The following is a 27,590-nucleotide window of genomic DNA, read 5'->3' as shown; positions in this document are numbered from 1 at the left end:
GGCAAAACAAAACCTAGCAGATGGAACTGGACATCTGAGGAAAGTTATATAAACCTGCCTTAAATCTACCAAATTCCAGTATAACTGTTCTATCAAAGTGAATAATTGTAACAAAAATTCATAAGGCAACTCTTGGCAATGACTTTGTATTTTTTTCCCCTGAGATTGGGTCTTGCTCTGTTGCCCAGGCTGGAGTGCAGTGGCACGATCACAGCTTACTGCAGTCTCAACCTCCAGAGCTCAAGTGATCCACCCACCTCAGCCTTCTGAGCAGCTGCGACTATAAGCATGTGCCACTGTGCCCAGCTAATCTTTTTACTTTTTTTGTAGAGATGGGGTCTCACTATGTTGGGCAGACTGGTCTCAAATTCCTAGGCTCAAAGCCACTGAGTCTGGCCACTAAATCATGATTTAAATATAATTCGGCCGGGCGCGGTGGCTCAAGCCTGTAATCCCAGCACTTTGGGAGGCCAAGGCAGGTGGATCACGAGGTCAAGAGATCGAGACCATCCTGGTCAACATGGTGAAACCCCGTCTCTACTAAAAATACTAAAAATTAGCTGAGCATGGTGGCGTGTGCCTGTAATCCCAGCTACTCAGGAGGCTGAGGCAGGAGAATTGCCTGAACCCAGGAGGCGGAGGTTGCGGTGAGCCGAGATTGCGCCATTGCACTCCAGCCTGGGCAACAAGAGCGAAACTCCGTCTCAAAAAAAAAAAGAGTAAATATAATTCAATACACTGAAAATCTAAACGTAAGTCTCATGACCTTCTAATGCAATTCTCTCATTTCCACTAATCTTCAGCTAAGGGGGCAGGAACCATGGCAAGACATCATCCCTTCCCGAGGTCAGCAGTATCCTATCTATCTTACATTTAGTTATCATCATAGCTAATACACCTGGGGCTGGCCATGGTGGCTCACACCTGTAATCCCAGCACTTTGGGAGGCTGATGCAGGTGGATCACCTGAGGTCAGGAGTTCAAGACCAGCCTGGCCAACATGGTGAAACCCTGTCTCTGCAACAAATACAAAAATTAGCCAGGTGTGGTGGTGCACTTGTGTAATCCGAGCTACTTGGGAGGCTGAGGCAAGAAAATTGCTTGAACCTGGGAGATGGAGGATGCAGTGAGCTGAGATCGCACCATTACACTCCAGCCTAGACGACAAATGAAACTCCATCTCAAATAAATAAATAAATAATACACTTGGCTATGATCATAACTTTATGAAGTCATATCATCCTCTGTAGAAATCAGGACACTCAGCCTTAAAGGGACGACACTAAGGAGTCAAAGGCAGAAATCTACATCTGAACTCTATTACTCTATCACAGCACACTGCTTCTCAGGGGTTACAGCACACTCCTTCTCAGGTGGTCATTCTAAGAGGACATGACAAAAAAGAACACTCAACACAGGCTTAGAGGAACACACTGCACACAACCACCACAGTAAGCATGGGGAAAGCGTGGTCAAGGCTCCAACTCAGCAGGCCTTGACACCAGCTTCTGGCTGCCAGGCCTCATTCCTGGAAGGTGCTTCAGTGTCCATCTGCACATGGGTGTGCCTGGCATTCCTGACCTCCAGTACATACTCCAGAGTCCAGCACCCCTCTACCAGACTGACAGCTCCCTGAGGGCTGGGACACCAACCTCTTCAAGTCTATCCACAACAGACCCAATGACAAAGCCTGACACAAGACAAATGGGCACAATGGGAACTGCCTGTGTAAAACTCATGGAGAATCCCTTCAGGAAGCTTAGGTTTTTGTGTGCTGATTTTTTTTTTTTTTTTTTTTTTTTTTGCGATGGAGTTTCGCTCTTGTTAACCCAGGCTGGAGTGCAATGGCGCAATCTCGGCTCACCGCAACCTCTGCCTCCTGGGTTCAGGCAATTCTCCTGCCTCAGCCTCCTAAGTAGCTGGGATTACAGGCACGTGCCACCATGCCCAGCTAATTTTTTGTATTTTTAGTAGAGACGGGGTTTCACTATGTTGACCAGGATGGTCTGGATCTCTTGACCTCGTGATCCACCTGCCTCGGCCTCCCGAAGTGCTGGGATTACAGGCGTGAGCCACCGCCCCCGGCATGTGCTGATTGATCTTAACAAGAGGCACGATGGTGTGAAACAGACTTTTTTAACAAGCCACCTTAGACAGGTTCAGAGGCTATTCGACCTCTGTTACACCTCTCCCGCACCATGAGTCCGGTGGGTCCCCTCTCAGAAAGACGGAACAACATGAGCCCTGACTTTGATATTAACATCTGCTTTGGTTGCAGATGTGCCTGCTGGGCTAGGGGGTATCAAAAGAGAATGTTCCCCACTCTGCTGAGCTATGCTAGGAAAGTGGGGGCAAAATCTGACAAGAAAATGAAATACATTACAATCAGGAGAAGGGCAAAAAATAATAACTTTTAAAAAAAGAAAAGAACCTGTAATCTCAGCACTTTGGGAGGCCAAGGCAGGTGGATCACGAGGTCAAGAGATAAGAGACCATCGTGGTCAGCATGGTGAAACCCCGTCTCTACTAAAAATACAAAAAATTAGCTGGGCATGGTGGCGCGTGCCTGTAATCCCAGCTACTCAGGAGGCTGAGGTAGGAGAATTGCCTGAACCCAGGAGGCGGAGGTTGCGGTGAGCCGAGATCGCACCATTGCACTCCAGCCTGGGTAACAAGAGCGAAACTCCACCTCAAAAAAAAAAAAAAGAAAAGAAAATGAAACACAGAAAACTATAATCAACACAGCCCTGGAACTGTTAAAAACCAAAACAAACAAAATCCAGACAGCCACCTAATCTGAAATGAACCCTCTTCCTCTCCATCATGTCCCTTCCTCAAAACCAAAAGCAATCATATAAAAAGAAGGAGCAGGGCCCTGAGAGCCCGGGAACTTAATGGTGGACCTGGCTCTACCAACGACTTCAGCTTCCTCATCTGTAAACTGAGGCCACTGGTGTCTGCCTTCCAAGGTCCCTCTCACAGCTCTGAAATTCTAGAGTGTGTGTGTGGCAAGGGTCAGAAGAAGAAACTACATAGCGACCAGAAGCAACTTTCTTTTTCTTTTTTTTTTGAGACGGAGTTTCGCTCTTGTTACCCAGGCTGGAGTGCAATGGCGCGATCTCGGCTCACCACAACCTCCACCTCCTGGGTTCAGGCAATTCTCCTGCCTCAGCCTCCTGAGTAGCTGGGATTATAGGCACGCACCACCATGCCCAGCTAATTTTTTGTATTTTTAGTAGAGACTGGGTTTCACCATGTTGACCAGGTTGGTCTCAATCTCTCGACATCGTGATCCACCCGCCTCGGCCTCCCAAAGTGCTGGGATTACAGGCTTGAGCCACCGCACCCGGCCCCAGAAGCAACTTTCTTAACTTTCTGCTTCAAGGTTGAAAGAGAAGACAACAGCCAGGCACAGAGGCTCACGTGTGTAATCCCACCTCTTTGGGAGGCCAAGGCAGGCGGATCACCTGAGGTTAGGAGTTCAAAACCTGCCTGGCCAATATACTGAAACCTCGTCTCTACTAAAAATTACAAAAATTAGCCACGTGTGGTGGCAGGTGCCTGTAATTCCAGCTACTCAGGAGGCTGCAGTGAGCCAAGATAGTGCCTCCAGAGGTAGAGGTTGCAGTGAGCCAAGACAGTGCCACTGTACTTCAACCTGGAAGACAGAGTGAGATTCTGTCTCAAAAAAAAAAAAAAAAAAAAAAAAAAAAAGGCCAAGGTGGGTGAATCACAAGGTCATAAGGTCAAGGCATTTGAGACCAGTCTGACCAACATGGTGAAATCCCATCTTTATATATTAAAAAAAAAAAAATACGAAAATTAGCTGAGCGTGGCAGCACCTGCCTGTAGTCCCAGCTACTCAGAAGGCTGAGGCAGGAGCATCACTTGAACCCAGGAGGTGGAGGTTGGGCCACTGTACCCTAGCCTGGAGACAGAGAGAGACTCCGTCTCAAAAAAGAAAAAAAAAATTAGCTGGGCATAGTGTCTGGCGCCTGTAATCCCAGCTACTTGGGAAGGTGAGGCAGGAGAATTGCTTGAACGTGGGAGAAACAACAATATGACATCTGAGACTTCAACTTCTCAGTCAAGATTTGCTTTCAAACTGCCATCTCTAACCCGGCTCAGCACCTGTGGGAGCCTTCCATAGCACCTATACTCATCTTTGGACACAGTGATTGTCACCCTACACTGGACGTATATGCAGGACAGGAAGGTAAAATACACAGGTAAGTTTCTGAGATATTAGGAAAACAAATTTGAGTTCAAGAGCTATTCAATTTTAGGCCAGGCCCAGTGGCTCACACCTGTAATCCTAGTACTTTGGGAAGCTGAGGCGGATGGATCACCTGAGGGCAGGAGCTTGAGACCAGCCTGGCTAACACAGTGAAACCCCATCTTTACTAAAACTACAAAAATTAGTTGGGTCGGGTGGCATGTGCCCACCTCAGCCTCCCAAAGTGCTGGGATTACAGGTGTGAGCCACCGTGCCTGGCCTAGCTATTCAATTTTGTTGGGGAAAGTAAACTTTTCTTTTTTACTTTTTTTTTTTTTTTAAAAGACAGAGTCTCACTCTACCACTCAGGCTGGAGTGCAGTGGCACCATCTCAATTCACCACAACCTCCACCTCCCAGGTTCAAGCGATTCTCCTGCCTCAGCCTCCCGGGTAGCTGGGACTACAGACATACGCCACCACCCCTGGCTAATTTTTGTATTTTCAGTAGAGATGGGGTTTCACTGTGTTAGCCAGGATGGTCTCAATCTCCTGACCTTGTGATCTGCCTGCCTCAGCCTCCCAAAGTGCTGGGATTACAGATGTGAGCCACCCTACCTGGCCTAGCTATTCAATTTTGTTGGAAAAAGTAAACTATTTTTCTTTTCTTTTTCTGAGATGCAGTTTCGTTCTCACTGCCCAGGTTGGAGTGCAACCTCCACCTCCTGGGTTCAAGTGATTCTCCTGCCTCAGCCTCCTGAGTAGCTAGGATTACAGGCATGTGCCACCACGCTCGGCTAATTTTTTGTATTTTTAGTAGAGACGAGGTTTCACGGTGTTATCCAGGATGGTCTCAATCTCCTGACCTCCTGATTCGCCCACACTGGGCTCCCAAATTGCTGGGGTTACAGGCGTGAGCCACTGCACCTGGCCTAGCTATTCAATATTGCTGAGAAAAGTAAACTTTTCTCTTTTTCTTTTTTTTATTTTTTATTTATTTATTTTTGGTATCTTTTTTTTGTTTTTTTTTTTTGAGACGGAGTTTAGCTCTTGTTACCCAGGCTGGAGTGCAATGGCGCGATCTTGGCTCACCGCAACCTCCGCCTCCTGGGTTCAAGCAATTCTCCTGCCTCAGCCTCCTGAGTAGCTGGGATTCTGGGATTACAGGCACGCATCACCATGCCCAGCTAATTTTTTGTATTTTTAGTAGAGACGGGGTTTCACCATGTTGACCAGGATGGTCTCGATCTCTCGATCTCGTGATCCACCCGCCTCGGCCTCCCAAAGTGCTGGGATTACAGGCTTGAGCCACTGTGCCTGGCCCTTTTTTTTTTTTTTTTTTTAAAGACAGAGTCTCACTCTATCACCCAGGCTGGAGTGCAGTGGCACCATCTCGGCTTACCACTACCTACACCTCCCAGGTTCAAGTGATTCTCCTGCCTCAGCCTCCTGAGTAGCTGGGACTACAGGCACACGCTACCACGCCTAGCTAATTTTTGTATTTTTAGTAGAGACAGGGTTTCACCATGTTGGCCAGCATGGTCTCAATCTCCTGACTTCGTGATCCACCCACCTTGGCCTCCCAAAGTGCTCACGCTTGGGATTCCAAGCGTGAGCCACCACACCTGGCCCCCAGCCAACACTTTTAAACAAACATTCACACAGCTGTCTCAGTAACTCTTTCACCAACGTACAGAGTAACAGAGTACCACAGGTAAGAGAATGGGCTCTCAGTGATGAAGGTATGTCCAGGCAGGCTGGCCCCGATCTAGCCTGAAACCACCTTCACAGTATCATCTCCTATCACTCCTCCAAATCCTCCCCTCCTGTCAGGCTGGTCACCTCACTGCCTTGGAACATGTATTCGTTATTCCCAATAATAATATCTACAAGTAGCTCACACTAAGTACATGCCAGACATTCTTCTAAGCAGTTGGTATGTATTAACTTATTTAACTTTCATACACAGATAAAGTAACTAAGGCACAGAGAGGTTAAATAATTTGCCCAGGGTCACTCAGCTAAGATGTGGCAGGCCAGGATTGAAACCCTAAAATCTGGGCTTTTAACTGCTATGCTGTAGTCTCCCTCTACATAGCTTTGCTCTGAGCAAAAGCCCCTTCCTCCCTTATACGGGTGGGAGGCCTGGGGAGTTAGAATTATCTATGTCCCCCAAGAACAGGCAGGATGAAGCTGGCCACAGCAAATGCATGCAAAGCCCTTCTTTTTTTTTTTTTTTTTTGAGACGGAGTTTCGCTCTTGTTATCCAGGCTGGAGTGCAATGGCGCGATCTCGGCTCACTGCAACCTCCGCCTCCTGGGTTCAGGCAATTCTCCTGCCTCAGCCTCCTGAGTAGCTGGGATTACAGGCACACGCCACCATGCCCAGCTAATTTTTTTGTATTTTTAGTAGAGACAGGGTTTCACCATGTTGACCAGGATGGTCTCGATCTCTTGACTTCATGATCCACCCGCCCCGGCCTCCCAAAGTGCTGGGATTACAGGCTTGAGCCACCGAGCCCGGCCTGCAAAGCCCTTCTTGAGTGAGTGGCATGCCACTTCTCCTGGATACTACGGTTATCCAGGAGATATGTATATCTGATCCCTCAACCTAAAGGCTATGGTATGTCTGCCACCTGTCCTTAAATCCATCAGCACTGCCCTCAGTGACATCCCTCCACAGAGAGGTAGCTCACCCTCCAAGGCTGGCCTGGCAGAGGGAGGGCTCCTAGCTCTGGAGAAACCAGGTGCACTGGACATGCCAATCTAGGGTAAAATCAGGCCAATGCCTCAGCGCTTCTGGAAGGCATCTCAGAGGCTGGCCTAACTAAAATCTAAAGCGGGACAGAACAAGGTCATATGCAACCAGCACTGGGGAGGCAGATGGTCTCTGGGGCTCCTCAAGGCATTTCCCATAGGGACTGCCCACAGCCATCCTGAGGGATGAGAGAGACTCAACCTCACTGGCCACCCAGTCCCTCTCTTCTTCAACTGCTGACACTACTCATGCTTAAAGGGCCAGGCCAAGTTCAACCTCTTCTTCAATGTCAGAGGGGTCTTTCTCTCCCCTGCAAGCCATTATTCAGGTGGCAGACATCCAGCACATAGTGGCCAGCCCAGGATTTCTTTGTTCCAGGTATATGCCATTTTTCTCCTTCGCTCATCTCCTCAAGGGCAGAGGAAGTACCCCTTAAGCTGAGTTTCAAAGGTCAAGAAGTTACCCTGGTACAGAGAAGAGACACGGATGCCAATCATGACACCCACAGTGTGCAAAGCATGCTATGTTTAGGGGATTCAACGGGCAAGTAGGGAGAGAAAAGGTTGGTGAAACCAAGTCTTAAAGGAACAAGCTAAGGAATATGCACTTGTAATCCAAAGTCCCAGTCTCATCCTCACCCTACCCTACTAAATTCAGTTCTCATCTCTGAGAGCAGGGCCTGGGGATGTGCGTTTCTCTAACGCACACCACACCACACACTACTCTGATGCACTCCCGGTTAGGAATGGTGTGGGACAGAAGGCGCACTGACCAGTAAGTTTAGGCAAACCACTAAGGAACTCAACGCAGGCGTCCACCACAAACAGAGATGGCCTGAACTGAGTGGGAGTGGGAGTGGGAGCGGGGATGGAGAGAAGACAGGCAGAGAACAGAGACTGAAGGCGTAGTTCAGCAGAATCCACCAGGTGACTAGACAAGGGAGGAGGAGTCGAGAAGGGCTCTGCTGGCGTTTTTTCCTTGAGCAACTGAGTAGACAAGTGAATCATTAACTAAGTAAGGTAAGACAGGAGGAGAAGCATGAGGACAGAGAGAGAGAGTCACAGGAGGAGCTAAGACTTAGATGCCTACAGATCTATGTGCAATTTCCAGGAAAACTCTGGAAGTGGTTGGAGTCTGGGCTCAGGAGAAATGTCTCTATGGCTCCCTAGGCTTTACTTCCTAACTTACTGTTGTAGCACAGAACATAGAAATATCTTAAATAGTAATAAATGTTTCAATAAAATGAGAATAGTTTCAAGTGTCCTCTTATAATAAAAGTTTAAAGCAACAGTCTCCCAATTTAGAGTGCTAACAAGGTCAGAAAAGGCCCTAGTACCCTGAGACAAGAGTTTTTGTCTCAGGGTTTTTGTTTTGTTTTTTCGAAATGGAGTCTCACACTGTTGCCTGGGTTAGAGTGCAACGGTGCAATCTCAGCTCACTGCAACCTCTGCCTCCCGGGATCAAGTAACTCTCCTGCCTCCGCCTCCCGAGCAGCTGGGACTACAGGCACATGCCACCACGACCAGATAATTTTTTGTATTTTTTTTTAGTAGAGACGGGGCTTCACCATATTGGCCAGGCTGGTCTTGAACTCCTGACCTCATGATCCACCCACCTCAGCCTCCCAAAGTGCTGGGATTACAGGTGTGAGCCACTGTGCTCGGCCTAATTTTTTGTATTTTTAGTAAAGACGGGGTTTCACTATGTTGGTCAGGCTGGTCTCGAACTCCTGATCACTCCTTGTGATCCACCTGCCTCGGGCTCCCAAAGTGCTGGGATTACAGGTGTGAGCCACTGTACCCGGCCTGTCTCAGGGTTTTCTAGTAAATATCTTAAAAGGTCCAAAATGTTGCAATAATTGAGTATACTCCTTCCTATCACCTGACCCAAACGTTTACAAAAAATATCATTAAGGGAAGCTGAGCCGGGCACGGTGGCTCAAGCTTGTAATCCCAGCACTTTGGGAGGCTGAGACGGGTGGATCACGAGATCGAGAGATCGAGACCATCCTGGTCAACATGGTGAAACCCCGTCTCTACTAAAAGTGCAAAAAATTAGCTGGGCATGGTGGCACGTGCCTGTAATCCCAGCTACTCAGGAGGCTGAGGCAGGAGAATTGCCTGAGCCCAGGAGGCGGAGGTTGCGGTGAGCCGAGATCGCGCCATTGCACTCCAGCCTGGGTAACAAGGGCAAAACTCCGTCTCAAAAAAAAAAAAAAAAAAAAAAGGGAAGCTGAAACAGTCCTAACTTACTAGAATACATAAATCCAGGACAAAAGATGCAACGTTTTTCTCAATTTACAAAACCTCAGTGGATTCAGGACATTTACACTGGCATAACATCATATATAAAACTCCCCTCACTTCCTGACACATGCGACACATGGAGTATAGTATCACTGCAGTATTTTCTTAATTACCCAACCTCAGAATCTAAACCTATACTCAAAAGCAAACTACCGGCTGGGCGCGGCTCAAGCCTGTAACCCCAGCACTTTGGGAGGCAGAGGCGGGTGGATCACGAGGTCAAGAGATGGAGACCATCCTGGTCAACATGGTGAAACCCCGTCTCTGGCCGGGCGCGGTGGCTCAAGCCTGTAATCCCAGCACTTTGGGAGGCCAAGGCGGATGGATCACGAGGTCAAGAGAGCGAGACCATCCTGGTCAACATAGTGAAACCCCGTCTCTACTAAAAATACAAAAAATTAGCTGGGCATGGTGGCACATGCCTGTGATCCCAGCTACTCAGGAAGCTGAGGCAGGAGAATTGCCTGAACCCGGGAGGCGGAGGTTGTGGTGAGCCGAGATCGTGCCATTGCACTCCAGCCTGGGTAACGAGTGAAACTCCGCCTCAAAAAAAAAAAAAAAAAAAGAAAAGAAAAGAAACCCCGTCTCTACTAAAAATACAAAAAACTAGCTGGGCGTGGTGGCACGTGCCTGTAATCCCAGCTACTCAGGAGGCTGAGGCAGGAGAATTGCCTGAGCCCAGGAGGCGGAGGTTGTGGTGAGCCGAGATCGCGCCATTGCACTCCAGCCTGGGTAACAAGAGCAAAACTCCGTCTCAAAAAAAAAAAAAAAAAGCAAACTACCCCATCGCTTAATACAATGAAACCCAAAGAATGAACTTTTAGAGGTTCCTCCTACTATGACTATGGACTGGGAGAAAGTATAACAATACGAAGTTCTGAGAGAGCATTTTAAAATAGCATTAGGCCGGGCACAGTGGCTCACACCTGTAATCCCAACACTTTGGGAGGCCTCAGCGGGCAGATCACCTGAGGTCAGGAGTTTGAGACCAGCCTGGCCAACATGGTAAAACCCCATCTCTACTAAAAATACAAAATTAGCCAGGAGTGGTGGTGCATACCTATAGTCCCAGCTACTTGGGAGCCTGAGGCAAGAGAATCGCTTGAACCTGGGAGGTGGAGGTTGCAGTGAGCGGAAATCGCACCATTGCATTCCAGCCTGGGCAACAAGAGCAAAAACTCCTTAACTCAACATTTATGTCATGATAAGTAATAAAACGTTACACACACACCCCTAAATGAACAGATTTCCCCTCTGAGAAAAGCCCTTCTGGGAAGCTACTAAACAGGAGGGCCCTTGGGGGAGGTGTGTGCAACATGAAGCTGCAAAAAAATGATCAGATGGCAATCAGTTGCCTAAGCCACATATAAAGGTTTCACTTTTGGGTTTTGTAGCAATTTCCCCATCCTGATTGAAGCAATGGTTACAATCTGGTTGTTGCCAACAATGCTAAATTAGTTGCTTGCAAATTAAAATGTACTTAATGTTTTATTAACATTATAAATCCTGGCCGGGCGCGGTGGCTCACGCCTGTAATTCCAGCACTTTGGGAGGCCGAGGCGGGTGGATCACGAGGTCAAGAGATCGAGACCATCCTGGTCAACATGGTGAAACCCCATCTCTACTAAAAATACAAAAATTAGCTGGGCATGGTGGCGCACGCGTGTAGTCCCAGCTACTAGGGAGGCTGAGGCAGGAGAATTGCTTGAACCCAGGAGGCGGAGGTTGCGGTGAGCCGAGATCGCGCCATTGCACTCCAGCCTGGGTAACAAGAGCGAAACTCCATCTCAAAAAAAACATCATAAATCCTAAAAAGGATTCTAAAAAAGGTTAACACTCTCGGCAAATGCTTTTAAAATCAAAGACTTCATCATACTCACTTTGCCTAAAATAACTTCTCAGCGTATAATATGCAAATCACTCTACTTTTAATAATGCATTTTACACTATCTGCAGACAGTCCATTGTTACAAAATCTTTGCTGTGGAATGTCCTAGAAAAGATTTTTTAACAGAAATCTCAAGTTCTTTAAGATGTCATTAATTTGATCATTCAACATTTGCTTGCTTGCTATGCCTAAGGCACTGTTCCACCAAGTCCCAATTTTTCACCACGGACAATCACTTTATTTCCATCCCCTGTACTGAAAGACTTTGTTGATCAACCTGATCAGTAATTTTTCTTCCTTTAAAAAAAAAAAAAAAAACTAACCAGGCTTAAACATGGACTCTCACAGCCAATGATTAGTATCACACAACTGGTGTTCCCCTAGTGAACTGAAAGGCTTTCCATCCTCAAGAAACAACACAAGGCTCCATGCAGCCTTGGAGTAAGAAATCAAGACAGCCTGACAGGAGGCATGGAATCTGGGTCCTGGAGCCAAGAAGAGTCAGCATCTTATCTCTCCCCACCACTTTCTACAACTCTCCCTTAACCTATTTAACCTCACGATGTCCCCATTTGTAAAAATAAAAATGACAATACACTAACTTTGAAAGTTGAAAAGGTAATTTATGTAAATAACCTAATATTTAATAAACACTGTTAATGTTACAAATTTTTTCCAGGCTCCATTTTTTTTTTTAGAAACACAATGTTTTTAAAATCATAAGTCCCCTCTTACACATCTGACAACCTGGAGATTCCAACTACGAGATAGGCTGGGGGGATACCAAGATGAATTAGGTCAAGATCCCTGCCCTTCAGGATCTCAGAACACAGTGTAGGAAAGACAAGTCTGTAACACAAACAGATTGTGACAAGTGCTCAAAGAGAAACATAAAGAAAGTACTGTGGTCACACAAAGGAGGAAACAACTCATTCTGAAGGGGGATGTGGGAACAGGGGGCTAACAGAGTAGTTGGCATTGAAGTTGAACGGGGGACTTCTCTTGAAGGGAGAAGTGAGGAGAAGGCAGCCTTTCTTGGGCAGAGCAAAGGACACGTGCAAAGGGACACCAGATAGCAAGTAAGAACAGAAGACTTTGCTTTAGAGAAAGAACTGAGTTCGATCATAGCTCACTCTTCCTAGCTAGGGACAAGCAAAAGAATCTTTTCTCACTGACAAAATGGAAATCACAATGCCTACTCCACAGGAAGGATTAAACACGATCATGCATATGAAGCACGAAGTAAAAGCTGGAAAAACAGTAGCTACTGTGATTAGGTGCAAGAATGGTGGGAAACCAAAGGGCAGGCGGCGGTGAAGCTAAACAGATTGCTTTCAGCCAGTCTCAGAAAGGTCCTGCATGCCAAGTAAGAGGTTAGGATTAACTGCTGAGGACAAAAGACCATAGAGGTTTTTAACTGGAGTGAAAGAATTGAGTATCTGCTTTAAAAGAACTCTGGTGTCCATGAGGGGTTGTCTGGGGAGTAGAGCACTCAGGAGGGCACCTGCGAGAACAGGATATAGATTCAGAGTAATTTCAGTAACATTAGAAAGCAAGGCATGCATTCCAGAAATCTACCTTTTTTTGGAGATGGAGTCTCACTCTGTCGCCCTGGCTGGAGTGCAGTGGGGTGATCCTGGCTCACTGCAACCTCCACTTGTCGGGTTCAAGCGATTCTCCCACCTCAGCTTCCCAGGTAGCTGGGATTACAGGCACATGCCACCACACCCAGCTAAATTTTATATTTTTAGTAGAGACAGGGTTTCACCATATTGGCCAGGCTGGTCTTGAACTCCTGACCTCAAGTGATCCACCCACCTCGGCCTCCCTGAGTGCTGGGATTACCAGCGTGGGCTACCCGCACCTGGCCTGCACTCCAGAAATCTTTCTAAATTCAAACCCACAAGGGTTAATGGACGGCTGCATCTGGGGGTAGGGTTAAGCAAGCTATTAACAAACCCCTCATCTGGTGAACGGTGGTGTCACTAGCTGAAGAGATGAGGAGAGGTCTGAAGTCCGCTGACTGTTCTTTTATGCCCACTTCCACTCCAGTTTTACAAAGTTAATGTCCTCTCTAGCTCTTAGAGAACAAAAGAAAGGCAACGTTCCCAGGGAGAGAGGGAGCGAAGGCTCAGAGACTGTGACTCCAAGTTCAATGTCTAGCTTTACCAAGAACTGCTCTGCCCAGAGCGAACCCCAGCTCTTTATCTTCCCCTCAGGAAACCGGCTCCTGGGCCTTTTTTTAATTTCCGGCCCGTTGCAGACCGGCAGCACTACCCGGCTGCCGACTCAGAGATGCTGGCAGGGTGGGCTCCAGAGGACGTTGGCAAATCCTCTGGCAACATAAGTAAGCCAATTTAGCATGTGTTCCTCACAAAAGGAGACAATTAGCGAGAAGGAAACCCGCTGCATTCAAGATCCAAAGTACCAAGTTACTATTATAAACTTCGGCCCGTTTTGATTCGAATGACAGAAACCAACCGTTACCCTCCCCCCCACCAAAAAAAAATGGCATTTAGCTGCATCAGGGAAAGGAGATCGGGATGACTGAGTGGAGGAGAGGGAGGGAAAACCGCGCCGCGTTTGGGGCCGACCCCACGCCTTCTAGGAGATGGAACTTGCCCGCTGTGTGACTCTGCAGTCTCAAGGCGACAGTCGGCTAGGACCCAGCGCAATTTCAAACGACCCACCAACAAACTGACCTAACTTTGGCCGCCTGGCTTCCTCCTCCCCCCTTTCGTAGCCCGAGCCTCCCAGACTCCCGAGCTGCGGCCGGGCCAAGCGGAGCAGCAAACCCGGAACGCTGCGGCCCAGGGCGGGGCGGTTCCGCGGCGCGAGCTCCGGACAAGGGCTCCGACGCTCGGGCCTTTCCCGAAAGCGCCCGGTTTGGGGCCTCCCAACCGCGCTCTCACATTAACTACGCCCTCGGGTCGGGCTGCGGCCTCCGCGACAGGGGTACACGGCCACGCTCCGGGCGGAGGTTGGCGTGAACGCCCCGGGCCGGGAAAAGGGGCTGGCAGTGGCTCCCTACGCGGCCTGGCACTCCCGCCCAGGCTGCGGCCTAGGCCAGCCCCGTTAGCTCCCTGAGCCGGCGCGCGGCCCGGGGGACCGACGAGGCCATGTAGGGCAGGAGGCCAGAGGGCAGCGTTCTGAGAAACCCCCGCCTGCCTCAGGGGTCCGGGCCTAGGACGCCGCCCCGTACCGGACCGCCGCGGGAGAATGGCTTTTACCTTCATCAGCCTCCTGCTGGCCGCCATCTTGGATTTGGTGGTGCTCCTTCCCCAGAATGCATCGCGGCCGGCCGGGTGGCTAGAGCCCCCGCACTTCCTGGAGCGGGGGAGGGGCTGCGGGGCGGGGCCAGGAGCAGAGCCTAGCACCTACTGTGTGCTTCCCACCGTGCTGTCGGGGGCGTGGAGGAACACAAGTGAGCGGCACAGGGTTGGCCGCCGCTTTTTTGGAGCGTCCAATCACATGGCAGTTATAACCAGTGCCTGGCACATAGTAGGCGCATAATAAATATTGATTTCATAAAATAGTTGGTAACCAAGATTATTTCAGGCACTGCAGGTTCTAAGCTTAAGAAAACTTGTGCTAAGCTCTGTGAAGAAAACTGGTTGATAGGAAAGTGACTGTGGGGACCTACTTTTCTTTGAGAGGTCAAGGAAGCTAAATCGAGAAAATGGCCCTACTAAGTGCCAGACCTCTCTCGAGTGCTTTGTTTTCTTTGATCCTTGAAACCACCTTCTGAGATACATTAGCATTAATGCCCTCATTTTGCAGGAAAAAAGAAGCAAAGAGGAAGCCAGTGACTTGCCCAAGATCACATGGCCAGCTAGGAGCAGAGCCAGGCTCCTGTCCCAGGTGGGCTGCTGGCTCCAAAGCCAATGCTGGGACCTGGAAGATGGGAAAGAACAGCTGGGAAGGCTGGAGGAGAACGTTTCAAGCCGAAGAAGCAGCACTGGCAAAGACCATGAGGCTGTCTGTGTGGCCAAAATAGAGTAAAAGGATTATAGGGTGGGAAGGAGGCAAGGGAAGGACGATGGAGGGTCCTATACAAAGGGGAGGAGTTGGTTTTTATCCGGTGTACTGTGAGAGTCCTTAGATATGAGTATGCACCCCATGGTCAGATAATTTTTTTTCTTTTTTTGAGATGGAGTCTCGATCTGTTGCCCAGGCTGGAGTGCAGTGGCACAATCTCGGCTCACTACAACCACCGCCTCCCAGGTTCAAGCCATTCTTCTGCCTCAGTCTCCCGATTAGCTGGGACTACAGGCGCACACCATCCCCACCAGCTAATTTTTGTATTTTTAGTAGAAATGGGGTTTCACCATATTGGCCAGACTGGTCTCGAACTCCTGACCTTGTGATCGGCCCACCTGGCCTCCCAAAATGCTGGGATTACAGATGTGAGCCACCACACCGGCTCCATTTTTTTTTTTTTTTCTTTTTTGAGACAGAGTCTTGATCTGTCACCCAGGCTGGAGTACAGTGGCACGATCACAGCTCACTGCAGCCTCGACCTCCTATGCTCAAGGGATCCTCCTGCCTGAGCCTTCCAATTAACTGGGACTACAGGCACGTTCCACCACACCCTGCTAAGGTTTTTTATTTTTTGTATCGATGAAGTCTCACTATCTTGCCCAGGCTGGTCTCAAACTCCTGAGCTCAATCAGTCCTCCCACCTCAACCTCCCAAAGTGCTGGGATTATAGCCATGAACCACCACGCCTGGGTTGAGGTGTATGTTTTAAAGAGTGCTCTGATTGGTGAATGGGGAATGGAGGTATGTAAGAAGAAAAGAAGGGGAGCAGGGGCCACTTGGAAACCTGTTGCAATCATTCAGGCAAAGAGGTGACAGTGGCCTGGACATGGTGGCTCACGCCTGTAATCCTAGAACTTTAGAAGACTGAGGTGGGCAGATCACCTGAGGTCGAGAGTTCGAGACCAGCCTGACCAACATGGAGAAACCCCATCTCTACTAAAAAATACAAAAATTAGCTGAGCATGGTGGTGCATGCCTGTAATGCGAAATCCTGTTCATATAGACCTTAGCTACTCAGGAGGCTGAGGCAGGAGAATCGCTTGAACCGGGGAGGCAGAGGTTGCTGAGATCACGTCATTGCACTCCAGCCTGGGTATAAAGAGGGAAACTCCATCTCAAAAAAAAAAAGATGACAGTGGTTTAGCCTTACAGGTACCAATGCAGGCAGAGAGAAGAGAATAGCTTCAGAATATACTCAGATCTTCTTAAGGAGGTTTTCTCTTTTTTCAAGACAGTTTCACTCTGTTGCCCAGACCAGAGTGCGATAGCACAATCTCAGCTCACTGCAACCTCCGCCTCCCAGGTTCAAGTGATTCTCCTGCCTCAGCCTCCTGAGTAGCTGCGCTTACAGGCGCTTGCCACCATCCCTGCCTAATTTTTGTATTTTTAGTAGAGACAGCATTTCAGCATTTTGGCCAGGCGGGTCTCAAACTCCTGACTTCAAGCCATCTGTTCAACTTGGCCTCTCAAAGTGCGGGGACTACAGGCGTGAGTCAATGGGACTGGACATTTTTCTCTTTCTAAAAACAGTGGGTTTCTCCTGAAAGGGGAGAAGGAAAGGGAACTGGAAATAATACAGCCTGGAATAAAGCTGACGTCACACTCATCTTGGGAGCCCAGGCTTGACACGGGAAAGAAGGGAGAAACTAAATGACAAGGCTCGTGTGATCAGCACTTCTGCCTTTTACCTCCCCAAAGGTCAGTACACTGGGTGTTCAATACACATTTGGGCATATGTATGAGGAACCCCATCAGCTCCCTAGGGTCACAGGGGACTTGGAAGCCTGGGGACTGACTCTGGGATCTACTGTGAGCTTAGGGCCTGCCCTTAGTGGGCCCAGGACAAAGGAAAAGCATAGCTTTATTGGGAATTGCTTTCCTCTGTGGAGAACTACACGGGGAAAAGGACCCCTATTCTGAGAAATTCCAAGCCAGTTGAGGAAGCACAATTCATACCTTTGATTGGGAAGTGCTAAGCTGAAAACAGAGAGTGGGATCAGGAGAAACTCAATGTCAAAGACTAGCCTTTGCCATGGCATCTTTTTGCATCTTTGACACTACCTGCAAGATGACTCCCTTGCACTTTGCAGGTGGGAAGCCAAGGCTCTGAGCTGCAAAGTGCTTTTGCTAAACAAGCACTCAGGAAATGTACCCAGTCCCAGTAGAAGGGCTGCCTGGCCTTTGGGGCCCCTCTCCTGCTCTAAAGCCTTCATTGCTCCCTCTAGCAGGCCTGGCTTCTAGTCATACCAGCTCCCCTCCACTCAGTCAAACCCTGTTCAGGCAGACCTAGCCTTTCTGTGCCACCTCCCGTGTCATCAGAAGTGACCTCGTGGTGACTCATGCCTGTAATCTTAGCACTTGGCGAGGGCAAGGCAGGAGGATTGCTTGAGCCCAAGAGTTTGAGACCAGCCTGGGCAGCATAGGGAGACCCTGTCTCTACAAAAAATAAAAAAATCAGCTAGATGTGATGGCCAAGTAATTCTACCTTCTTCAGAAGCTGAGGTGAGAGGATCACTTGAGCCCAGGAGATTAAGGCTGCAGCAAGCAATGATCATGCCACTGCACTCAAGCCTGCATGAAAGAGTGAGACCATGTCTCAAAAAAACAAAAAAAAAAAAAAAGAAAAAGAAGAAGGAAAAAAAAGGCTGGGCGTGGTGGCTCATGCCTGTAATCCAAGCACTTTGGAAGCCAAGGCAGGTGGATCACCTGAGGCTGGGAGTTCAAGACCAGCCTGGCCAACGTGGCGAAGCCCTGTCTTAAAAAATGAAAGAAAGAGGGCCAGGTGCGGTGGCTCAAGCCTGTAATCCCAGCACTTTGGGAGGCCAAGGCGGGTGGATCACGAGGGCAAGAGATCGAGACCATCCTGGTCAACATGGTGAAACCCTGTCTCTACTAAAAATACAAAAAATTAGCTGGGCATGGTGGTGCGTGCCTGTAATCCCAGCTACTCAGGAGGCTGAGGCAGGAGAATTGCCTGAACCCGGGAGGCAGAGGTTGCGGTGAGCCGAGATCGCGCCATTGCACTCCAGCCTCGGTAACAAGAGCCGTCTCAAAAAAAAAAAAAAAAAAAAAAAAAGAGAGAGAGAGAGAGAGAGAAAGGAAGAAAGAATGAAAGAAAGAAAGAAAAGAAAAGAAAGAAAAGAAGTGGTTTTTTGGCTAGGCACAGTCTCATGTCTGTAATCCCAGCACTTCAGGAGGCTGAAGCAGGAGGATTACTTGAGGCCAGGAGTACAAGACCAGCCTGGGCAACATAGCAAGACCACTATATCTACAAAAATAAGTAGGCTGGGTGAGATGGCTCACACCTGTAATCCCAGGACTTTCGGAAGCTGAGGTGGGCTGGTCACGAGATCAGGAGTTCAAGGCCAGCCTGGCCAACATAGTGAAACCTGTCTCTACTAAAAATACAAAAATTACCCAGGGTGTGGGGGCACATGCCTGTAGTCCCAGCTACTTGAGAGGCTGAGGTGGGAGAATTGCTTGAATCTGGGAGGCAGAGGTTGCAGTGAGCCGAGATCATGCTATTGCACTCCAGCCTGGGTGATAGAGTGAAACTCCATCTCAAACAAACAAAAAGTAATACTTTTTTTTTTTTTCTCCTGAGTAGCTGGGATTACAGGCACGAGCCACCATGCCCAGCTAATTTTTTGTATTTTTTTTTTTTTTTCTGAGACGGAGTTTTGCTCTTGTTACCCAGGCTGGAGTGCAATGGCGCGATCTCGACTCACCGCAACCTCCGCCTCCTGGGTTCAGGCAATTCTCCTGCCTCAGCCTCCTGAGTAGCTGGGATTACAGGCACGCGCCACCATGCCCAGCTAATTTTTTTGTATTTTTAGTAGAGACGGGGTTTCACCATGTTGACCAGGATGGTCTCGATCTCTCGACCTCGTGATCCACCCGCCTCGGCCTCCCAAAGTACTGGGATTACAGGCTTGAGCCACCGCGCCCGGCCCTAAAAAGTAATACATTTTAAAGAAGTGGCTTCTTCCTCCTCCTGGACTACCAGGCCCTTCTCCTCACACTGACCACATGTTGTTCCTTCCTCTAGTCAACATGGAGTCCTGGGTGCTCACCTATCAGGCCTTGGGCCCAGGTCCAGAGAGAGAGATACAGGGAGCACGTGCCCCCAAGGAGCTCACAGCATCCTGAGGAGGCACCAAGAAAAACATCAAAGGGTGCTGAGGGTTTGGTGAGTTGTAGGGGCTCAGAGGAGGGACCTCGAAGAAGCTGGGGGAGGAACCAGGGATGGAAGGAGTTCCCCAGTAAGCAAGAGGACAAGGAAAAGCAAGTGCCTCTGCTGGGACAGAAAATGGCCAGCTGGGCACTGGACGCTTATACCCTTCACTGGCACCACAGAGCAGTGCTAAGACATTCTATTTGATAGAAGAGAAAACTGTGGCCCTGAGAGAAGTGGCCCATCACTGGGCTAGGAAGCTGGGTACCAAAAGTTGGACCCCTGTCTAGTGTATGCAGGTGAAGCTCTGCCTCAACCTCCCTCTGACAACTTGAAGCCTCATCTCCCACATCCCTCACTTCCCACAATCAGTGCTGTGCCACATGGTGCCCCCCACTGTGCCCAGGCTGCTCCCTCTGCCCGTGGTGCCTTTGTCATTCCTCCCCCTACAATTAGCAGGGACTCAATTTATTATGCTTCCTTGGGTAAGCTGACAGTAAGATGCATGCTGAACCCCTTTGATTATGGTTTTTTTTTTAGACAAGGTCTGGCTCTGTCTCCCAGGCTGGAGTACAGTGGATCATGGTTCAGTACAGCCTCGAACTCCCGTGCTCAGGTGATCCTCCCACTTCAGACTCCCAAGTAGCTAGAACTACAGGTGCACACCTCCATGCCTGGCTAATTTTTGAAAAAAAAAAAAAAAAATTTGCAGAGACAGGTTGTCACTGTGTTGCCCAGGCTGGTCTCTAACGCACAGACTCGAGATTCTCCCACCTCAGCCTCCCAAAGTGTTGGGATTACAGGTGTGAGCCACCATACCTAGCCTGGACCCTTTTGAGTGCAAAGGCAGCACACAGAATCTCTGTGACTCCCCCAACAGCCCTCTGAGGTCAGAACTGCTACCAACCCGATTTACAGAGGAAAAAGCTGGGACTCAAGTTGTTCATCAACTTTTCAGTCATCTGGCTGATCAGAGGCTCAAGCCCAAGGCTGCTCTTGGATTGTGAGGATCAGACCAAGTCCCGAGGGGGCTTAGATAACCTAAAGGACTCCCTCTTTCTCTCCTTTCTCCCTCCCACCTTTCTTCTTTTCTATCCTCCTTCCTCTCTCTTTTCCTTCCTTCCCTCCCTTCTACCTTCCTTCTATTCCATTCTTTGTTCTTGGTGAATGAAGAAATTAACACACTACTTGGCGCCTGTCATGCCCTGGCCAGATTGGATGCTCAACAAACATTTGATGAACGACTGTCCTCTGACCTAGATCTATGGCCAAATGACAGAACAAATGGTCACTGCTACTAGTGCCTTTGGGAAATGGGTGAGGCCTCTTCAGGCTGCAGAGGAAGGAGGGTGATTCAAATAGATCCAGGCCGGGCATGGTGACTCATGCCTGTAATCCCAGCACTTTGGGAGGCCGAAGCAGGTGGATCGCCTGAGGTCAGGAGTTTGAGACCAGCCTAACCAACATGGTAAAACCCCATCTTTACTAAAAATACAAAAATTAGCAGGGCATGATGAAATGCTCCTGTAATCCCAGCTACTTGAGAGGCTGAGGCAGGAGAATCGCTTGAATCCAGGAGACAGAGGTTACAATAAGCCAAGATCATGCCACTGCACTCCAGCCTGGGTGACAGAACAAGACCCCATATCAAAAAAAAAAAAAAAAAAAAAAAGAAATAGATCCAAAGGGAAGAGAAATGGAGATGCCAGAAGACAGAAGATAGGTCTGACCTGGCAGCAGTGGGGAGCTGGGAAACAGAGACACTGCCAGCAGCAATGAGGTCCTCGGGAAGCAGCGCCTGCTTGTCCAAAGGCTCAGGGATTACAGTAACTTTCAGGCTGCCAGAGCCAGTGGGTGAGACCCTGCAAGCACCAATTCAGAGCCCAGACTCAGCTCACACCGACCTGCACATAAGTCCCTGTGTGACTGGGCAGTTTCCTCTTCTGGAGAGGATAGTGCCAGCCTCCCTGGCTGTGGGGAGGATTCAGGGATGAGGCTTGTAAAGGGCAGGTGGGAAGGGGCTGACCACTTGCTACAGAGGTGCATGAGCTGGGGAGCTGGGCCAGGGCAACTGGGGCAGGAGTCCAGCCAGCAGGCCAGAGGGCCCCAACCAGAGAGCTAGAAGCTGGCACAATGCTGCCTTCCTGGCCCAGGAAGATGTGGACCAGCTGAGCAGGCTGCAGGAAGAGCAGCACGGTCCCCCTCCAGGTATCCAGCCCCATCTAGTACTAGGGGATGGAAGGAACTCCACCGGAACTCAGCTGGTTAGTCAGGCTGGGCGACCCTCCCTCTCTGAGCTCCAGTCCTCCATGCACCCTCAAATGAGGGTCATAATAGGACTGGCCAATATCAGTGCAAGAAGGGATGTGCCCAAAAAAAAACAAAGGAGATCCAAGATGGCTGATCACTAGCGGCTTGGGATTGTAGCTCCCAGTGGAGGCGCAGAGAATGAGAGGATGCCACACCTTCACATGAATTCTTGTTGCTCACGCACCAGGAGATTCCCAGCGAAGGGGCCCCACGGGTCGCCAGCGCGACTCTTGTGACCGGCAAGGCGGTTTTGCCGGCACCTCGGAGCGTTGGTTCTTGGTGTAGAGTCAGAAAAGCACCATCGGCCGGGCGCGGTGGCTCAAGCCTGTAATCCCAGCACTTTGGGAGGCCGAGGCGGGTGGATCACGAGGTCAAGAGATCGAGACCATCCTGGTCAACCTGGTGAAACCCTGTCTCTACTAAAAATACAAAAAATTAGCTGGGCATGGTGGCACGTGCCTGTAATCCCAGCTACTCAGGAGGCTGAGGCAGGAGAATTGCCTGAACCCAGGAGGCGGAGGTTGCAGTGAGCCGAGATCGCGCAATTGCACTCCAGTATGGGTAACAAGAGCGAAACTCCATCTCAAAAAAAAAAAAAAGAAAAGCACCATCAATCTTAACGCGGCTGATTTAGTCGGCGCAGTGGGTTGCTCAGATTTCGGCGCTGAAAATCAATAAGTTGGACGTCCACTCGGAAACCCAGTTACAAAGACGCTAATTATAAGGACCACAGATGGAAAAATCTACAACGAAGGGAAGTAAACAGCCAAAAAAGGCTGAGAATACCCAAGATCAGAATGCCTCTCCCTCAGCAAGGGATCACAGTTCCTCATCAGCAACGAAACAAGGCTTAATGGAGAACGAGTGTGTTCCAATTACAGAAGCAGGCTTAGAATGTGGATAGGCCGGGCGCGGTGGCTCAAGCCTGTAATCCCAGCACTTTGGGAGGCCGAGGCGGGTGGATCACAAGGTCAAGAGATCGAGACTATCCTGGTCAACATGGTGAAACCCCATCTCTACTAAAAATACAAAAAAAAAAACTAGCTGGGCATGGTGGCGCATGCCTGTAATCCCAGCTACTCAGGAGGCTGAGGCAGGAGAATTGCCTGAACCCAGGAGGCGGAGGTTGCGGTGAGCCGAGATCGCGCCATTGCACTCCAGCCTGGGTAACAAGAGCGAAACTCCGTCTCAAAAAAAAAAAAAAAAAAAAAAAAAAAAAAAAAAAAAAAAGAATGTGGATAATAAAAAAACTTCTGTGAATTAAAATAACTTGTTTTAACACAATCTAAAGAAACTAAGAACTTTGAAAAAAGGTTTGATGAAATGTTAACAAGAATACACAATTTAGAGAGGAATATAAGTGAATTGACGGAGCTGAAAAACACAATACGAGAACTACGTGAAGTATGCACAAGTTTTAACAGCCGAATTGATCAAGCAGAAGAAAGGATATCAGAGGCCAAAGACCAACTCAATGAAATAAAACAAGAAGACAAGATTAGAGAAAAAAGGATAAAAAGGAACAAGCAAAGTCTCCAAGAAATATGAGATTATGTGAAAAGACCTAATCTACGCTTGATAGGTGTACCTGAATGTGACGAAGAGAATGAATCCAAGCTGGAAAATATGCTTCAGGATATTATTCAAGAAAATTTTCCCAACCTAGTAAGGCAGGATAATATTCAACTCCAGGTAATACAGAGAACACCACAAAGATATTCCTCAAGAAGAGCAACTCCAAGGCACATAATCGTCAGATTCACCAGGGTTGAAATGAAGGAGAAAATACTAAGCGCAGCCAGAGAGAAAGGTCAGGTTACCCACAAAGGGAAGCCTATCAGACTTACAGCAGATCTCTCAGCAGAAACCCTGCAAGCCAGAAGAGAGTGGGGACCAATGTTCAACATCCTTAAAGAAAAGAACTTTCAACCAAGAATTTCACATCCAGCCAAACTAAGCTTCATAAGTGAAGGAAAAATAAAGTTTTTTGTGAACAAGCAAGCACTCAGAGAATTCATCACCACCAGGCCTGCTTTACAAGAGCTTCTGAAAGAACCACTACGCATAGAAAGGAACAAACAGTATCAGCCTTTCTAAAAAATACCAAAAAGAGCATCGATATAATGAAGAATTTACATCAACTAATGGGCAAAATAGCCAGCTAATATTAAATGGCAGTATTAAACTCACATATATCATTATTAATTCTAAATTTAAATTGACTAAATCCCCCAATCCAAAGACAGACAGGCAATTTGAGTAAAAAACTAAAACCCATCAGTATGCTGCATCCAGACGCATCTCATATTCAAGGATACACAAAGACTCAAAACAAGGGATGGAAAAAGATTTACCAACCAAACAGAGAGCTAAAATATATAAATAAAAAGCAGAAGTTACTATTTTTGCCTCTGATAAAATAGTCGTTAAAGCAACAAAGATCAAAAGAAGCAAAGAAGGACATTATATAATGATAAAAGGATCAATGCAACAACAAGAGCTAAAGATCCTAAATATATACGCACCCAATACAGAATACCCAGACATACAAGACTAATAAAGAGACTTAGGCCGGGCGCGGTGGCTCAAGCCTGTAATCCCAGCACTTTGGGAGGCCGAGGCGGGTGGATCACGAGGTCAAGAGATCGAGACCATCCTGGTCAACATGGTGAAACCCCGTCTCTACTAAAAATACAAAAAATTAGCTGGGCATGGTGGTGCGTGCCTGTAATCCCAGCTACTCAGGAGGCTGAGGCAGGAGAATTGCCTGAACCCGGGAGGCGGAGGTTGCAGTGAGCCAAGATCGCGCCATTGCACTCCAGCCTGGGTAACAAGAACGAAACTCCGTCTCAAAAAAAAAAAAGAAAAAAAAAGAGAGACTTAGACTCCCACACAATAATAGTGGGAGACTTCAACATTAATATTAGACAGATCAATGAGACAGAAAATTAACAATATCCAGGACTTGAACTCAGATCTGGAACAAGTAAACCTAATTAACATTTATAGAACTCTCCACTTTAAATACACAAAATATACACTCTTATCAGTACCACATCATATCAACTTAGAAGTTTAAACGAAATATTGGTTGGCTCCTTGTTTGTTATTCTCTTCCCGCATTTTCTTTTATGTCTCCATTATTAAGGACAATTATAGGCATACCCATATTTAGACTGCATTCTAGCCCAGGCAATAAAGCAATACCCCCATCCTCTCTCCCTCTTCCTCTTTCTCTTTCTTCCTCTTCTTTATTCTTTTTATTATAAAAAAATAAAATAAAAATAAAAATAAAAATAAAAGAAAGATATACAGGTGGCAAATAAGCTTTAAAAAAAAAAAAAGGGCCAGGCACGGTGGCTCAAGCTTGTAATCCCAGCACTTTGGGAGGCCGAGGCAGGTGGATCACGAGGTCAAGAGATCGAGACCATCCTGGTCAACATGGTGAAACCCCGTCTCTACTAAAAATACAAAAAATTAGCTGGGCATGGTGGCACGTGCCTGTGATCCCAGCTACTCAGGAGGCTGAGGCAGGAGAATTGCCTGAACCCGGGAGGCGGAGGTTGTGGTGAGCCGAGATCGTGCCATTGCACTCCAGCCTGGGTAACAAGAGCAAAACTCCGTCTCAAAAAAAAAAAAAAAAAAAAAAAAAAAAAAAAAAGAAGGGATGTGCCTGCCCTAAGGGTGGTGGGCATGGGTGAGGGCTGGTACAGAGAGCCAGACTGCAGGGGCCTAGGGGTTTGCAGCTCCAGTTCCCACTGCCTGAAATAGCCTCTCAGCTTCTCTGGGCAGCCCTCACTCCCTCTCCTTCAGCTTTCAGCTCATGTTTCCTCCTTGTCTCATCCAAGAGGCCTGCTCTGATGCAGCTCTTCTTCCCATCAGCACGACATTCCTCTCACCCAAAGCACTTGCCCAAGCACCAATGTTAGTACATTCCATTGTTATTTGTATTTAACCTTTGCATCCTCTTCAAACTGAGCCCTGAGGAACCCAGTTTGAAAACCATTTATGTAATCCATTACTTTCATTTACCATTTATTTATTTAGAGATGGAATCTTGTTCTGTCACCCAGGCTGGAGTGTAGTGACACAATCTCAGCTCACTATAACCTCTGCTTCCTGGGTTAAAACAATTCTCCTGCCTCGGCCTCCCAAGTAGCTGGGATTACAGGCACCCGCCACCATGCATGGCTAATTTTTGTATTATTTAGTAGAGATGGGGTTTCACCATATTGGCCAGGCTGGTCTTGATCTCCTGACATCAAGTAATCCACCCGCCTTGGCCTCCCAAAGTGCTGAGATTACAGGTGTGTGCCACCACGTCCAGCTTAACTTTCATTTGATAGTTGAGAAAGGTGGACCAGGAGAAGGCAGGAGCATGGCGAGCTCATGCTGGGATGCCTGCCTCCCAGTCTGCAGCTCATTCTCTTTGCTCATGGACTGTCAGTTCCCTGAGGGCAGCAGCCACATCTGGCCTGTTTGCCTCTGTCTTCTTCAGTCATGTATTTACTGAGCACCTATCATGTGCCAGGCACTGTTCTATACATGGAGGAGACAGCAAAGAACAGACAGAAAATGCATCCACTTCCTGCATATCTCCTCCCAACAGGCCCATGGTATTTATTTTTTTTTATTGTTTTTATTTTGGGGGGTTAGGTTTTTTATTTTTATTTATTTATTTTTTGGTTGTTTGTTTGAAACAAATAGGGTCTGGCTCTATCATCCAGGTGGGAGTGCAGTGGCACAATCTCAGCTCACTGTAAACTCTGCCTTCCAGGCTCAAGCTATCCTTCCACCTCAGCCTCCCAAATAGCTGGGACTATAGGCGTTCACCACCACGCCTGGCTAAATTTTTTTTTTTTTTTTTTTTTGAGATGGAATCTTGCTCTGTCACCCAGGCTGGAGTGCAGTGGCACGATCTCAGCTCACCGCAACCTCCGCCTCCTGGGTTCAGGCAATTCTCCTGCCTCAGCCTCCTGAGTAGCTGGGATTACAGGCGCGCGCCACCATGCCCAGCTAATGTTTTGTATTTTTACTAGAGACGGGGTTTCACTATGTTGACCAGGATGGTCTTGATTTCTTGACCTCGTGATCCACCCTGTCTTGGCCTCCCAAAGTGCTGGGATTATAGGCGTGAGCTACCACGCCTGGCTCACAGGAAGTTTTGCTATGTTGCCCAGGCTGGAGTGCAGTGCCGAAATCTGGGCTCACTGCAACCTTTGCCTCCTGGGTTCCAGCGATTCTCCTGCCTCAGCCTCCAGGGAGCTGGGACTACAGGAGTGCACCATCATACCCAGTTAATTTTTTATTTTTATTTTTTAGTAGAAACAGGGTTTCTCCATGTTGGCCAGACTGGTCTCAAACTCCTGACCCCACGTGCTTTGCTTGCCTTGGCCTCCTATAGTGCTGGGATTACAGGTGTTAGCCACTGCACCCCGCCTGCTACTTTTTGAGACGGAGTTTTGCTCTTGTTACCCAGGCTGGAGTGCAATGGCACGATCTCGGCTCACCGCAACCCGGGTTCAAGCAATTCTCCTGCCTCAGCCTCCCGAGTAGCTGGGATTACAGGCATGTGCTATCATGCCCAGCTAATTTTTTGTGTTTTTAGTAGAGACGGGGTTTCACCATGTTGACCAGGATGGTCTCGATCACTTGACCTCGTGATCCACCCCTCTCGGCCTCCCAAAGTGCTGGGATTACAGGCATGAGCCACCGTGCCCGGCACTGCCTGCTATTTATTTATTTTAATTGGCCAGGTGTGGTGGCTCATGCCTGTAATCTCAGTATTTTGGGAGGCCGATGCAGGTGCACTGGTTGAGCTCAGGAGTTTAAGACCAGCCTGGACAACATGGTGAGACCCTATCTCTACAAAAAAAAAAAAAAAAAAAAATTAGCTGGGC

At 48.3% G+C, this 27,590-nt stretch overlaps 1 protein-coding gene across 1 annotated transcript in view; it reads right to left on the bottom strand.

The window, feature by feature from the left end:
- UBE2L3 (ubiquitin conjugating enzyme E2 L3) overlaps positions 1-14,464 on the bottom strand; it is a 56,750-nt gene extending 42,286 nt beyond the window's left edge. Inside the window, exon 1 of the mRNA XM_003942643.4 lies at positions 14,396-14,464. Within this exon, the coding sequence (XP_003942692.1) occupies positions 14,396-14,422 (27 nt within the window). The 5' untranslated portion in view covers positions 14,423-14,464. The remainder of the gene's footprint in view (positions 1-14,395) is intronic.
- Positions 14,465-27,590: the final 13,126 nt, after the last annotated feature.

Source organism: Saimiri boliviensis, chromosome 21 (assembly GCF_048565385.1).
Source record: "Saimiri boliviensis isolate mSaiBol1 chromosome 21, mSaiBol1.pri, whole genome shotgun sequence".
NCBI lineage: Eukaryota > Metazoa > Chordata > Mammalia > Primates > Cebidae > Saimiri > Saimiri boliviensis.
Note: the sequence above shows the minus strand (reverse complement) of the source record. Positions and strands in the feature narration are given on the sequence as shown.